The sequence below is a fragment of the Abrus precatorius genome, unplaced genomic scaffold, assembly GCF_003935025.1.
Source record: "Abrus precatorius isolate BTA unplaced genomic scaffold, Abrus_2018 Scaffold8, whole genome shotgun sequence".
In the NCBI taxonomy this organism is placed as follows: Eukaryota; Viridiplantae; Streptophyta; class Magnoliopsida; order Fabales; family Fabaceae; genus Abrus; species Abrus precatorius.
The window spans coordinates 2170918-2183685 of NW_020874428.1; the positions used below are offsets into that span (position 1 = coordinate 2170918).

General features: G+C 30.5%; 1 protein-coding gene across 2 annotated transcripts; it reads left to right on the forward strand.

The window, feature by feature from the left end:
- Positions 1–2050: 2050 nt before the first annotated feature.
- LOC113847290 lies at positions 2051–7078 on the forward strand. Of its 2 annotated transcripts, none has more exons than XM_027476291.1 (3): positions 2051–2193; positions 3313–3813; positions 6319–7078. In XM_027476291.1, exons 1-3 carry the CDS (start codon positions 2121–2123, stop codon positions 6843–6845), a joined length of 1101 nt encoding a protein of 366 aa, XP_027332092.1. In that variant the 5' UTR covers positions 2051–2120; the 3' UTR covers positions 6846–7078. The 2 variants fall into 2 exon arrangements, with proteins under 2 accessions (XP_027332092.1, XP_027332094.1); XM_027476293.1 differs by having other exon boundaries at positions 3319–3813.
- The last annotated feature ends 5690 nt before the right edge of the window (positions 7079–12768 follow it).

Sequence of the window (12768 nt, forward strand, 5' to 3'; positions counted from 1 at the left end):
AAGATGTACTATTTTCATAAACCCCAACAATCTCCACCATGATTAAAATAGACACATCTTGTGTTTTCATTTTAATCATGGTGAGGATTGTATTAAAGTGTTGTGAGGTTTAATTTAATTACTTACATTAGAAAATATAGATATATCGAGGGCAAAAGAGAATAATCTATGCGTTATAAAAATTTTCATACAGTATTATTTTGTAGTTTTCATTAAAACAATTTTCATATAGTATTATTCTCTTGTTGTCATTAGACAACAATCATGGTTTTTCCTTCATTTTTAGAGTTTTCACGTTATATTCTTATGTTGATTGTTTTTATTTTATATCTCTATTAAAATGGCATAGATAATGTTTTCTTTCTTTTTTACTCAACAAAATCTACTACTAATGTGAAGACTAAGAGAATGCTTTCATCATAGAACTATTCCAATCAACGAAACAAATTCATACCATAATCTTAATTTGGAGATATAAAGTTAGGGTCCATCACTATACTATTAAATAATTATTAAAAAACATGCATGGTCAATTTTGACCACAAAGTTGTTGCTAATATCTAAAAATTCAAAACCTAAATTTAATTTTCATATATTTCCTAAATGATTATACATTGTATTACATTTTAGCCATTTCTTTAAGAGTTTAACTACTAAGGGCATTTTGCCACATAACACACACCTTGTGATATATTATAGACTCTTTAGAGTTTAACTACTAAGAATGTCTTTCTATAAAAAAGCACACACGTACACATTTTCAAGTTTAACTACTGGAGTATCTTGCCATAGAATCTGAGTGCGCACGTGTGCACATATATTTTGTATGATTTAATTTTTTAATAAAAAATAAAAATATGTTTGATTTATTTTTTTTATTCTTAGTTGACATTTTTTATTAATAGTTATAAAAATGTCATTTTATTTTAAATTTTTTCACTTTTAAAAATTTAGGAAAGAGATATCTAAATATATAAAAAATACATTTTCATTTTATACATAAATTATTAAAGTAAAATAAATTTTAAAATAAAATCATATTTTGTATTTATCAATAATAATATAACAAAAACAATAAAAACAAATTGAATAAGATATAAGAAATTCCTATCACAAAAATTGCTGACCGAAAGAGATTTACTATCAATTATGGTGAAAAACTAATTTGAAGATACAATGTATAATATATTTTCTTAAAAAATGTCTGAATAATCTTCTATATAAACAAAATTAGAATCATACGGCTTGGACTTAAATCTATGTTATAAATTTTGAGATAAATAATTTTCTTTCCAAGTGGAAAGGTAAAATTAGATCAAAGACTTCTCAAACAATTTAGGTAGATCGCAGTAAGAGTTCTATCAACAGAGGAACTTTATTTTTGTTTTCTATTGATTGTTATTGCATATGTTCTTTTGGTTTATTTGTTTAAGCTTATTTTAAAAAATATATATATAATTAAATATTTATTTTTTAAAGTCATTCCTTATAATTTTCTAAAATAATTTAAAAGTATTTTTTTCATATTTTAATTTTACTAAAAATTTATTCAAACATGTTATCATATTTTGAAAGTCATTTTTTGCAATTTTTTCTGAAAAAATATTCTTCAGCAAACATTTTCCTATTACAATAGCTTGGAGTGAAGGGATAATCATGTGAGGTGATGCACATCATAAGAACATACAAGTATTATTAATATTTTTTTTCACAGGTTTACTCGAAAGAGATGTGTATGATTGATTGTATGATATCTGAATTGAATTTCTTTTATTTTTTTTCACCAACATTCAATAAATAAATCAAAAAAGAATTATTTTATATTCCCAAAATACATGAGGGTTTTCTATTAGAAAACATCCAAAAAAAAATTCAGATTCGGTTCATATTTTAATGCAGAAAAACGCATGGTCAATCATTGACGCAGTGATGTTAAGGATAACCATTCAATGGCACATTTGAAATTTTATTCCAAATTTAAGCCTCATATGGTAACAAAGCATGCATATAAGGCCAAGAACCTCCCTCACTGCTATGCCACGCTCTTTTCTTCTTTCTTCAATCATCTTCCCTTTTCACCTCATTATCCGAAACTTGCAAAGTTTCACATCCCAGACAACATGGAGGGAAGGTTCATGTTTCTGTCGGTGCTCTTATGTGCCACCTTTCATGTCTCCTTCTCCTTCACAGACGGTAAGCTACCAATTAAGTTCAATAGTATTCGTATATTTATAATGTATACATGTACGTACATGTGTATGTAGGCACTGAAGGGTGCCCATATTATACAAAAATTATACAAACTTCGACAGCTCAATGTATCTTTCCCATTTAGCTAGCAAATTAACACTCCCTTTGTTTATGTTGAACCAACCTTTTCACCTTAGCACAGAGTTCTGAAGTTTTAAGGACAAAGTTTAGGAACATTGTAGTGAGCATTTTGAAATTAAAATTTAACCTTTATTATATAAATTACTAAAAGAAAAATATTTTAAAATATAAAATATAAAATATAAAATTACTTATAATATTACACGTATTTTTGTCCATTTCAATATCCGAAGGGGTGAGTTTGTTCTAGTGTTGTTAATTGACGTGGACATCATTTATGAATATGATATGCACCCTTACTAATCTGTCTCGCTAAGTTATTATTCTTTTCCTTGGCATTGAATTATATTGGGTTAACAGCTATGAGGGTGACCTGGGTGTCGCACGGTTGTCATAAATTCCTATTATTTATTTCATTTTGGGCCCCACATTTTTAGGCTAAGCACATAATGCATGCATGACGCTCTGAAAATTCACATGGCCTTGTATGCATACTAGGGACGTCACGAATGGACAATGAGATAGGTGGTGCAGAGCACCTCCACCAGCACCACATGCTTCTGAAATACTTCTGAAGAGACTTTACCATAACTAGGAACTGGTCAATTTTGGCACAGTGCTTGTAGCATTGGATTGGGAACTATGTTAGTTTGGATTTTGCATTCGACCTGGTTGGGCTCCAAAATCTCTTTTTGATTTGCCAAAGTGGTCCTATAAAATAAGATGCCCATTATTAGCTTATGATTAGATTATATATAGAGCTTAGGCGTTGGATTTGTCATATATATAATTAATGTTCTTATAATACTGATTAATATTCATTTAAAAGTTAATGTATTACACTAAAAAATACTTTTATAAGTATAAACATATATTGTCAATATATCGTACTAATGAAACTTTTTAAGGTATTTTGGATTTGTCGAAGTTACTTTATTATATATGAGTTCGGGTGAAAGTGTAACAGATGAATTGATGCAGGACTAGTGGCAAATGGGAATTTTGAGTTGGGGCCAAAGCCATCAGACCTGAAAGGCACGGTGGTGGTTGGTGGAAGCCACGCCATACCAGAATGGGTGATTTCTGGTTATGTTGAGTATATAAAATCTGGGCAAAAACAAGGTGACATGTTGCTGGTGGTGCCAGAGGGTGCTTATGCAGTGAGGCTTGGGAATGAGGCTTCCATTAAGCAAAAGATAAAGGTGATTAAGGGAATGTACTATTCCATCACGTTCATGGTGGCACGCACATGTGCACAAGAAGAGAGACTCAATATATCTGTGGCTCCTGACTGGGGTGTCATTCCCATACAAACACTGTACACAAGCAGTGGTTGGGATCCCATTGCTTATGGCTTCAAAGCTATGAGTGATGTTGTGGATATGCTAATACATAACCCTGGAAAGGAGGAGGATCCAGCTTGTGGCCCTCTCATTGATTCCATTGCTCTCAGAACTCTCTACCCTCCCAAACCCACTAACAGTAAGTTTGCCTCTTTAATCTCTTTATTCTAAGGCTTTCTCTAGGTTACTTTTCTCATACATAGTTTCATTTTAGGTGCATTAATTAATATTTTTTTAATAAAAAGATTAGTAAAAAATTATAATTTTTAATGTAATATTTTACCTTTATTAGTTTTTCCAAGATAGAGTTATTTATTTAGAGTTAATAATATTTTACATTAATAAATGTCAACTTTATAAAATGCTAAATTAACTCATTCAGCAAGTAAATTAATATTATAAAATTTCATATAAAAGTAAAATTAATAAATTATTTATTATAATATTTTATTTTAACGTATAATATATTTTTAAAATATAAGGAGATATTAAATTTTAGATAATATACTTTTAAATAATGTAAAATTTGATATATAGAATTACGAGAATAATATAATATGATTATATTTAAAATAACATATATATATATTTATTATTTATTTTGTTTAAAATAAAAATTATTAAAAAACATGTAAAAGATATAGCAAAACTTCTTAAATATTATCCCTTCATTTTTTGTTAGTTTCTGTTTGGAATGTTTATGGAATGAGTTGGAAGTTATTTGTTTTATGTTTGCTCCTGCTAATAGATATTCGTGTTTTTAAGGAAATGAGTTGAATCTAGACCTATTTCTAATACGTGTTTAGTTTCATTTATGTTAAAAAAATAATTATTTATTTTTGTTAGTTTCTTGAAAGATATTTTTATATATATAAAAAAAGTTATTACTCTAAAGATTTCATTAATTGGATCATTTTGTAGTTCAAATTCTGTAAGGTCATGAATCAACTAATAACCAGTTCAAAACAGGGTCAAATTTAATTTTTAGACATTATGTATACTTTTTGGCATTTAGAATTAAAAATTACAATTAAGAAAAACTTAATAACTTATGTTTTAAAACAAAATATTAATTTAAATATTTATAATTTATCACTAATATTTTAAAATATTATATGGCATCGAAACAAGACAGGTTAGCCTAAATTCAAACTCCAATTACCTTGAATCAGGATGAAATTTCAGAACATAGCAGGTCTTGAAACGCCTACAATAAATTACAAAAGGACAAATGTAAAAATGAATTTAAAAACGATTAGGACACATTCATTTTTAACTTAAAAGACCGAGTATTGTATTTTTTTTGTAGACTAAAATGCTAGATTGCTCTTTTCATTAGATTTTCATGTTACCAAATAGTCACATGCGACTGCAGATTGACAGTGCAGTTTGATTTGACGTAATATTCCTTAAACTCGTTACAAACATAGCTGCTAATTAGAATGCCTAATCAAAGACAGCATATAAGAACAAACATTAATAGCTCAAGAGAAGAAGCTGGATTAATACCTACAGAGGCAACAAATTTAATAGAGGAAAATGATTGCTTCACACCCTTTTGAGATGTAAACGCCTCATTAAGGAAGAGAGTATATATATACAATGAATAATATTATAATAAAAGAAAAGATAAATTAAAAGAAAAATAAATAAAAAATATTAAAAGTATGGTATGAAAATATCAAAGTGGTTAAATATATATTGGCATGATTATACATAGATGTCAGGCAAGAAAACCATTGGCTGTGGTCCTATATTAATAGTTCGCTATATAGAGTAAGGTTGGTAAGATGTTACGATCATATTTATGAAACGCAATTATGCATTCTTTCTCTGTAAAACTCCTCTAAGAGCTAGTACAAAAGGGTCTGCATAAATTCAAATTCATATTAAGTCTGACATTAGAATAGAACGGTTGTATTTTTTATAATTTCATTGCATGTGATATGGAAATAAGTCACTGTGGTACTTACCTATATGAAAGAAAACAGTTTTGATTTCACAGAACACTGTCCCCTTTAAAAGTAGAAAAAAGAATCCACAGAAAATTAAATGCTTGTCAATATATATACACATGAAATTTTAAATCCTATGGGACCAGGGCAAGCAATGAATACTAACTGTCCACTTTATTTCTCTAGTTAGGTGACTATTTATGCACAATGTACCTTATAATTAACAATTCAGAATTTCACAGCCACTTCACCATATTAAGTTGTCGAACAAATAGTCAAATCAATCCTTTAAAAAAATTAAAATTTGTTATATCATCAATTCACGAATAATGGAAATTATGCAGTGTTCCTGGAACTGTAATTTGTGTAAGTTAAATTAGTTTTAACATCATAAATTTTTATTCTCTTTCATAACTAATGACTTTTAAACTACGTAAATCTAGGAATCACAAATTCAGTTTTTTCAAGTTTCAATTGTTTTTGTGGCCTGCTTTTCGGAATGTCTGAAAAATGAGATATAAAATTAAATATGATAAATTTAGATTTTTATGTGTTGATAAATAATATGATATACTGAACCATACATATTAATTGTATTTTTTTAACCTCTAAATTGATTCATGAATATCTTGAAATGAGTGGTTTCCTTTCTCTATACATGGTATAATAACACATCTCACGCTCCACAGAAAACCTATTGAAGAATGGTGGTTTTGAAGAGGGACCCTATGTGTTCCCCAACTCATCATGGGGTGTGATTATCCCACCCAACATTGAGGATGACCACTCTCCCCTACCAGGATGGATGGTAGAGTCCCTTAAGGCAGTGAAGTACATAGACTCAGCCCATTTCTCAGTCCCTGAAGGCAAAAGAGCTGTGGAGTTACTAGCAGGAAAAGAAAGTGCCATTGCACAAGTAGCAAGAACAATTCCTGGCAAAACTTATGTGCTCTCATTTTCAGTTGGGGATGCTAGCAATTCATGTGAAGGGTCTATGATTGTGGAAGCATATGCAGGCAAAGACACTATAAAAGTGCCTTATGAGTCCAAAGGCAAAGGTGGGTTTAAGCGTGCGGCACTCAAGTTTGTTGCTACCACCCCAAGAACACGCATCATGTTCCTTAGTACCTTCTACACCATGAGAAGTGATGATTTCTCTTCACTCTGTGGACCTGTCATTGATGATGTCAAGTTACTAAGCCTACGTAAACCATAAGGGGATTGGGTCTGTTAGAGGCTAATGAATCAAAATATTTATATATGGGTTCTAAGCCTTTGATTTTATATAGTTATTAGGATAATAATTAAGAATGTTTTTTCTCTTTTTTTTTAAGAGACGCGAGAGGTAATGAGTATGATTTTCATTTTATTATGAAAATAAGTGTGTATAACAACTATCTATAGACGTATAGTATACAGTGGCGTGTTTCTATAAATCCTTTCATGTATTTTGCGTGAATAAATGATGTGAAAGAAACATAGTTTATTCATAACCTTTCTCTTGTGCTATAAATTGAAGCTTAACTTCAACTATTTATCATTATTGTTTATATGAAAAAAAAAATTTCAATTGTAACGCAGATCTTCTGAAACTGATTGTAGATTAGAGTTTAATTCGCCAATTCGTTCAAATAATTCGAAAGTTTTAGAAAAGCTTTACATTTTTATCATTTTTTGTAATTTTTACTTTTTACGTTAATTTTAGGTGAATTGGTGCCCATCACCTCATATACTTTATATTAAAAGTATGTTATAGTATTTTATTTTTTTTCCAAAAAACATTCATGGGAAATTATTTGAATATTTTAAAAATATTTACACTATTTAAATTAAATTTATTTAATTCCACGACTAACAAATTCATTGAAAATTAATTTTTTAAAGAAGTGAAATTTGCGTTTTTTTAATTAAACATGAATAATAAATTTTTAAATTTATCAAATAAATTCATTTAAATTAAATTAATTGAAATTAATAAGTCTTTTTCTTTTCTTCTTTATTCAAAAAAATTAACCAACCCTTAATATAAGCTTCAAATAAATAAATAAATAAATAAAAGGTAAATAAATAAGGTGAGTAAAACAGCAAGCCGAAGAGCAGGGATAATCCAGTAACTTCACACTTCAGTGTAAGCTACCAGACTGAGAGCTCATGCATTGAAGCCTAGGTTTCATTATCTTTCTCATCTCTTCAGTGAATCAGGTGATTCAACCCTCTGCTTCTCTTCCATACTACTTTGTCGTTTCTCATTTGATTTCTGCACTAACTCTGCTAAATAAGCCTCTTCAATTTCAAACACTATTCTCTCTGTCGTTCATCCCTATGCACCCTGCACTTCATTTTCTGTTCATGTTCAGTTCCAGCTCAAATTCGACACATCTACTGTGTTTTCACGCTGTTTATTTCAATTTAGTTGATTTTATAGTGAATGGTTGCTTTGCCCTCTTCCTGATCTTGGTTTCATCGCACAATTAAAGGGTTATAGTGGAATTCGTTGCGGTTTCCTGCTTCGTCTGGCCTAATCAGTTTTTGCTTTGGTGCTAGGAAGTGGGAAATTATTTGCTAAGAGTTTGACGTGATCTCTATTTTGCTTACTTTCTCACCTTTTGCTTTGTTTCGGGTTGAGTTTAGCTGTATTAGTGTTCTAGCATTGGAAGAAAATTTGGGTGTATATAAGGGTATATTGATTTTTGCCACAAATGCAATGCACACTGAATTTGTTTCCTTGTAACATTTTTGTTTATTAAGGTTCACTGTATAACTAATGAACTTAATGTGAATTTTGTAGATTTTGGAAAACTTAGCTTGTGAAAGCTTGAAAGTGCAGCAGGGTAGTTTCGTTAAGTTACTAGGATTGGTGTTTGTTTGCTTATTGATGAATTATAGCTTCCTGTCGGTGAATAATAATGTTCAGCATAGCTATTTGGTACGAAAATAATTACACGAAAGCTCATGAATTTCGTATTGACCAATCAGATTGATGGTAACCATACATCGGTGGAGAGAGTGTATGTTAGTTTTCATAAAATCTTACACGTCACTTTCATGCAAATTTGTGTATAATTTATTTGCACTATTTATCTCTTCTCATTAATGTTTGTGTAATGATGATTTGTATCAGATCAGTTGCCAAATCAGTTTAAGTTTTGACAAATAATACGTGCAATGGCAAAGAGGAAGAATCCTTTGGTGTTTATGGATGTGTCCATAGATGGGGATCCTGTTGAAAGGATGGTTTTTGAGGTATTTTTTCTATCTTTATATATATACATATATATCGTTTTAAATGCTATATGCAGTAATGTTTGACCTAATTATTGATCTTGTTTCCCCCTCAGCAAAAGTCCTGTCCGGTAAGAGTGTCAATAAAGAGCATAAGCAGGAGCCCACTTAGATCATCTTTTCGAAGTTCTGGTAAACAATATTGTCAAGATCTGGATCTTACTTAAGATCGGGAGGAGGGTCAAAAATCTAAGATTATATATATATATATAAGTATAAAAAATAACATACATAAGAAAATTAATATTTAAATCACATTATTTAATTAAACATAATTTAAAAGTCATAGATTCTAAATCTAATACAACACATAATTAGTCAAACTAGTAATAATATATTATAATATATTTTTTAAGTTCCAATCAGGATAATTATCTTTTATATAGTCATCTTTATCAATATCATCCATAGTAGACTCATCATCATCAGCAGATAGAAGGTCCAAATTATTTATAGATGTATTTAAACTATCAACACCACTGCTTGCTTCTCCATCTTGAATCAAGTTCTTATCTAAATCTATATCTGATATTACTTCATTCTCCTCCTCTATAATCTAATCATCATTAGAAGCAACATTCTTAATGTCAAAGTTAGGCTCTTTCCTCCTCTTGATACTATTGCCTAATTTTGAATTTGTCATTACATATAAAACACCATTCATCATTTTTTGCTTTAAACAATTTTTTTCTTGGTATGAACCTAAATATCAACATAATTAATTAATAATTTAACACAATAATTAAAGTAATCCATTTGGTAATTTTAAGAAATAACTTACCATTTAAAAAAAACACTCTAATTACGTTCACAATCAGATAAGCTTCATGTCAAGTTTAATACACGAATGACAAATTTTTGTAACTCTCGATGTTCTTCACCATAAGATTCTCACCATTGTGCTGGAGTTTTCACTTTCATTTTAGTAATTGCTAATTTTGTACCAAAATATCCTTTTTTAGCTTTGAAATACTCCAATTGACCATCAATCTTATTCGCTTCATCCATATTTTCTACCATTCTTTCTAAACACTCATATAATTCATGCTTAACTTCAAAATCAGCTTCAAAATCCATAGCATAATGCAAAATTGGGTTAAGGTAGTAGCCTGCAGCATGCAAAGGTCTATGTAATTAGTTGTCCTATTTTTCATCAATTATCTGGCATAGTGGCATGAAACTAGAGATTAAAGAATGAAAAAAAAAAGAGTTTTCAAAGCAAAGCTATAAATTATCAAATTAAACTAAAGTCTAATATACCTTTTTTTTAACATCATTGAAGTTTGTTTGAATTTTCTCCTTGGCTCGATCTATTTTCTCATAAATGAAACTCATGGCTGATTGTCCTTTGAATCCACCAAGCACAACACTCTAATTAAGGGATATGCACCCCTTAAACAATTCAAAATATCGTTTCAAAACTCCTTATTTATGACTATATTTCTACAACTATTTCATCTTTCATTTTGACAAACTTACTATCTTTCCATTCTTTGGATGTAAACATTTTTAATAATGATCCTTTATTATCATTCAAGCATCACAAAGTCAAGTAAGAAGTTGCAAAACGTGTAGCTACAGGTCTAATTAAATTTGTACCTTGAGTAAAGGCATGCAATAAAGATATACGACCAGTTCTAAAATAGATTAAGTTCTGATTTTTTTTCCTGTTTGCAATAGTTTCTTTATGTAATGATATCTTAAAATCTTTCAACATAAGATCAATGCAATGTGCAACATAAGGTGTCCAATAAAGCTTTTTCCTCTTCTCTATCAACATTTCTCCTGCTGCCTTATAATTTACAACATTATCTGTCACAATTTGTACCACATTTTCTTTTCCAACTTCTTCAACAACATCATCTATCATCTTAAAAATTTTGTCAACTGTTTTGCATATGTCAGATGCATTAATAGACTTCAAAAACATAGTTTCTGCTGGATTATTTACCAAAAAATTAAGTATAGTCCTCCTTTTGTCTGTCCATCCATCGACCATTATAGTGCATCCGATTTTTTTTCATATAGCTTTGTGCTCTTCTAAGATGCTATTGGTCTCCTCAACTTTTTGCTTCAAATATTTTACACAAATCTCATGGTAGGATGGTGGCTTAAATCTAATACCATGTCGAGCAATTCCTTCACACATCTTTCTAAATTCCCCACTCTTCACAACATTGAAAGAAATTGCATTATTGTAAAAAAAATGAAGCAATTTCTAAACATGCATCTTCTCTCAAACCTTACTTAAAAATTAAATTAATTATAGATTGGGTGGTCACTCCCCTTTTCTTGAAAAGAGTTGCTAGACTTTCAACATCACCATGTATTTTTCTTTTGCCCACATTTTCAAATTCACCCACATCATCTTCTATTCCCTTTCCTTCAAGCTCTTGCTGTGTATTTATTTTTTCTATAAATTTTTCTTGTAATTTAACAACAATGTCCAACATTGGTTTTCGAACATCATCAGGGACAGTCATGCGAGCTCCAATATTTTGCTTTGTTCCTGCCAAATTATGTTTGAAACGATAAACTTTTCTAGTATATTCATTCTCACAATACTTGCATTTGATGCGTCTAGTATCTCCAAAAATAGAAATGTCATGATTCCACACCACATTATTTCTTGTTCCAGCAGTGTTGTTTGATTTTGATCTTAAACTTTCACTTCTACCAACAATACCATTCCTTGTAACTCCACTTAATTGAATTCCTTTTCCTTTTCCATAGTCACTAACTTTTTTCCTTATATTATCCACAATGCAGCAATGAAAATAACAAAAATAAAGGAGAAATGTAGAACCAAAAACCCCACAAATCCACCCACACAGAACTGAGATAGCCTCACTCACTTAGAACCAGTCACTAAACAACACAAAATCGATGGAAAGAAGAAATCAAAACAAATACCAACAAAAACTAACAAATCAAACCTGAAATCTACAGTGTAGACGTTGCAAAATCAGAACCCAAATAGAGAGAAGATGAGAGATTGGGTGTTAAGGAGTTCTCCAATGGTAGCATGGTTAAATGTAGAGAGAATTGAATGATAGGTATTGAGGACACCTCGTGGGAGGAGCTTCTCTAGGAGCGTGTCACCTGATGCTTCACCAAAACATATCAGAAGGGGAAGAGGTTTTGATGAACGATACTCATATGCTAGAACCAATGTTGTTAAAATTGAAATTTAAATTGCTTGATTGTACGATTTTACGATCCTAAACCCCTTGGATGATCTTAATCAGACTTAGGATCGAATATGTGAAAGATTGGATGCAATCTTGATCATTTTTGGCAGGATCGTAGGATCGGCGATCCGATCTGATCTAATCCCAGTGGTAGGTTTTTGAGTAAGTTATGGATTGGGCTTTGTGGGTTGGGCTTTTGGGGATTTGGGTTTCTGGGTCAGGTTTTTCTAACCAAAAAATCTATCTAGATTATTTTTTCTCAATCTCTCTTCTTCTCATGCGCGTGCGACCAGTTCTCTCTTTGTGACACCCATCCTTCAATTTTCTCTCACTTCCACAACATCCATCTTTCAATTTTGCCTTTCTTCCTCAACACCCATCATTTCATTCTCTCTACATTTAACCATGCCACCATTAGAGAACTTCTCGACACCCAATCTCTCATCTTCTCTCTATTTGGGTTCTGATTTTGCAACGTCTATACTGTGGATTTCAGGTTTGATTGGTTGGTTTTTGTTGGTATTTACTGTTCTGATTACTTCTTCCCATCGATTTTGTGTTGTTTGGTGGCTAGTTCTAAGTGGGTGAGGCTATCTCAGTTCTGTGTGGATGGATTTATGGGGTTCTCAGTTCTACATTTCTCCTCTTTTTTTGTTATTTTTATTG

Bases quoted from the DNA above. Each gene is read 5' to 3' on its own strand.
- LOC113847290 (XM_027476291.1), top strand. From the start codon at position 2,121: ATGGAGGGAAGGTTCATGTTTCTGTCGGTGCTCTTATGTGCCACCTTT. The intron at 2,194-3,312 runs GTAAGCTACCAA...GAATTGATGCAG, and splicing joins CTCCTTCTCCTTCACAGACG to GACTAGTGGCAAATGGGAAT. The intron at 3,814-6,318 runs GTAAGTTTGCCT...CACGCTCCACAG, and splicing joins CCCTCCCAAACCCACTAACA to AAAACCTATTGAAGAATGGT.